General features: G+C 46.4%; 1 protein-coding gene across 1 annotated transcript; it reads right to left on the bottom strand.

Annotated features, from left to right (window-relative positions):
- Positions 1-351: 351 nt before the first annotated feature.
- Positions 352-1,347, bottom strand: LOC122044228. Its single transcript, XM_042604756.1, has one exon. It carries the CDS (start codon positions 1,345-1,347, stop codon positions 352-354), a length of 996 nt encoding a protein of 331 aa, XP_042460690.1.
- Positions 1,348-2,133: the final 786 nt, after the last annotated feature.

Here is a 2,133-nt window from a genome sequence, read left to right as displayed (position 1 = left end):
CCTTGAGTTTTGTTTCCATTAACACCATAACTTGAATGTCTTTTTGCTGAAGGAGATGTTGCACCCCTCCATGCTTTAGGGGCTTGTGAAAGCCCCTAATATTCCAAGAGGCAACCTTCATTTGTGACCCTTGCGGGCTGCTCACACCCGTTGTTTTGTACTAGTCGTAGAGACAAGTGTACTACTTGACGTGTCCCCACTCGTAGATGATGTAGTAGTGGGCAATGATGAAGATGTCGATGCCTCCGATATCGTATGAATAGTCTCACTTGCTACCCCATCTTCTTGTGATGCCGTGGAGGAAGAAGTAGAGGAGGAGGATGTGCTCCCTTCACTTGAAATTTCCGGCTGCTAGACAACTTTTGGTGGCTGCACTTGCTCAGTTTCTCTTGGCACCTCTTCATTTGTTTCCACCTCTTGAGGGGGTTGTTGTTGTAGCATTTGATCCTCTCCTTGGCGGGCTTCATTCTCACAATTGGGAGGAATTATGTCCACCACTATAGGGTTGTTCACAACGACAATTGCAAGCTCTTGTTGGTCAACCGACACCTCAACATTTGGCCTTTGTTGTATTGGTCGCCATTGTTGCCTTGTATGGTTTTCATATCTCGTTCTTGTCCTCCCGCGACCTCTAGTTGATTGAGATCTTGGTCTCCCATATCCTTGCACATTTGGATCAGTTTGGGGGTTGTTTCGTTGTTGCCCAACCGGTGTAGCCTTTCCTCGGCAATTCTCCGATCGATGACCCAATTTGTTGCATGTTTGGCAAAAATACGGGACCATTTCATATATGATTTTCAAATCCACTTGAACACCAGTAGGTAGGGTGATGGGGACTTCATGATCACGTTCACCAATAGCCAGAATATCTACCATAAGCCTTGCATATTCCAACCGTTCCCTTGTCCTAGTCAAATTATCAATGTACAACGGTTTGCCAACTTCTGATCCAATCTTGCTTAGCACAAATTGGCTCCAACAATCTAGTGGGAGGCCAAGAATTTGTATCCATGCCGGCACAAAGCATCCATCTTCATCAAATAGAGAACACTTAGGCATAATCTTCAAGAACATCGGAACACCGAAGGTAAAGTAAGGTACTCCTTGAAGAACTTTTTTGTGGTCTTCTTCATTATCAAACTTATACACTACCCAACCACTCTTGTGTAGGAAGAATTTGTGAGGTGTCTTCCATTGAGAACCAATGTACTGAACTCCATCATTGCTCGGATGACGACCCATGAAGCAACCAACCAAACAAAGTCCCATTGCATCCTGCACATTGTCTATGTCTTCAAAACGGAAGGCTAATCTTTCTCCCTTTGCTTCGTATTGATCTAGATTCATGGCAAGCTTAGTTTTGCGATTATTTTTGAAGAGTCCAGCCCAATCTTGCTTCTTTGGTGGTTGATCAGCCCTCTCCTTGTTCACAGCATCATTCCTTCGTTCCGGCAGGGTGTTAGGCGCCGGAGCTCACTGTTCTTGCATCTCCGACAAGGTCTCCACCTCCTCCACCGGTGGAGGAGGTGGTGAAGGAGTTCCTTGGGCGTGAGGTTGTTGGAGAGGAGTTCCTCCTTGCTGTGGTGTGGCCACATCATCAGCCACACGGACCACATCCTCCATGTCATCAAAATTCGGTTGGTCCATATGTTCTAGTGACTTTGCCACATGGGATTCTTCATTTGCCACCTCATCTTGGCTGGCCACCTCACTAGTTGACTTTTGATCTAAATGTCTCTTGCTCTTCTTTTTTCCCTTAGTCATGCAAGGAGAGGAAAACAGTTGGACGTTGGAATTGCTTCACCTCACAATTTGCCCAATGAGAGTCCTTGCATGTGTTGCCTTTGACCAAACTTCCAATGAGTAGGCAGCCTCCACACCTCCGCCAACCACTTGGTAGCACAAGAGTGGAGGGGAGGGATGACCCTGGCCGTATAAGATGGTCGGCGCCGGAGCAATTCAACGGAAGTTCACCAGAATACACAAAAACTGCCAAAAGACACTAGATTAAGAGAAAACTCACTATATAGACACTTACCTTGCTGTTTGGTCCTCAAAACAGCCACAAGAAAGCCCCCCACAGGTTGTAGAAGACACCCATTGCAAGAACGAGCCATCGTCCTATCGGTGAGG

Source organism: Zingiber officinale, chromosome 1B (genome assembly GCF_018446385.1).
Source record: "Zingiber officinale cultivar Zhangliang chromosome 1B, Zo_v1.1, whole genome shotgun sequence".
In the NCBI taxonomy this organism is placed as follows: domain Eukaryota; kingdom Viridiplantae; phylum Streptophyta; class Magnoliopsida; order Zingiberales; family Zingiberaceae; genus Zingiber; species Zingiber officinale.
The sequence above is the reverse complement of the archived record's forward strand: the minus strand, read 5'-3'. Positions and strand labels throughout refer to the sequence as shown.

Coding starts and splice junctions, on each gene's coding strand:
- LOC122044228 (XM_042604756.1), bottom strand. CDS start 1,347: ATGAATCTAGATCAATACGAAGCAAAGGGAGAAAGATTAGCCTTCCGT.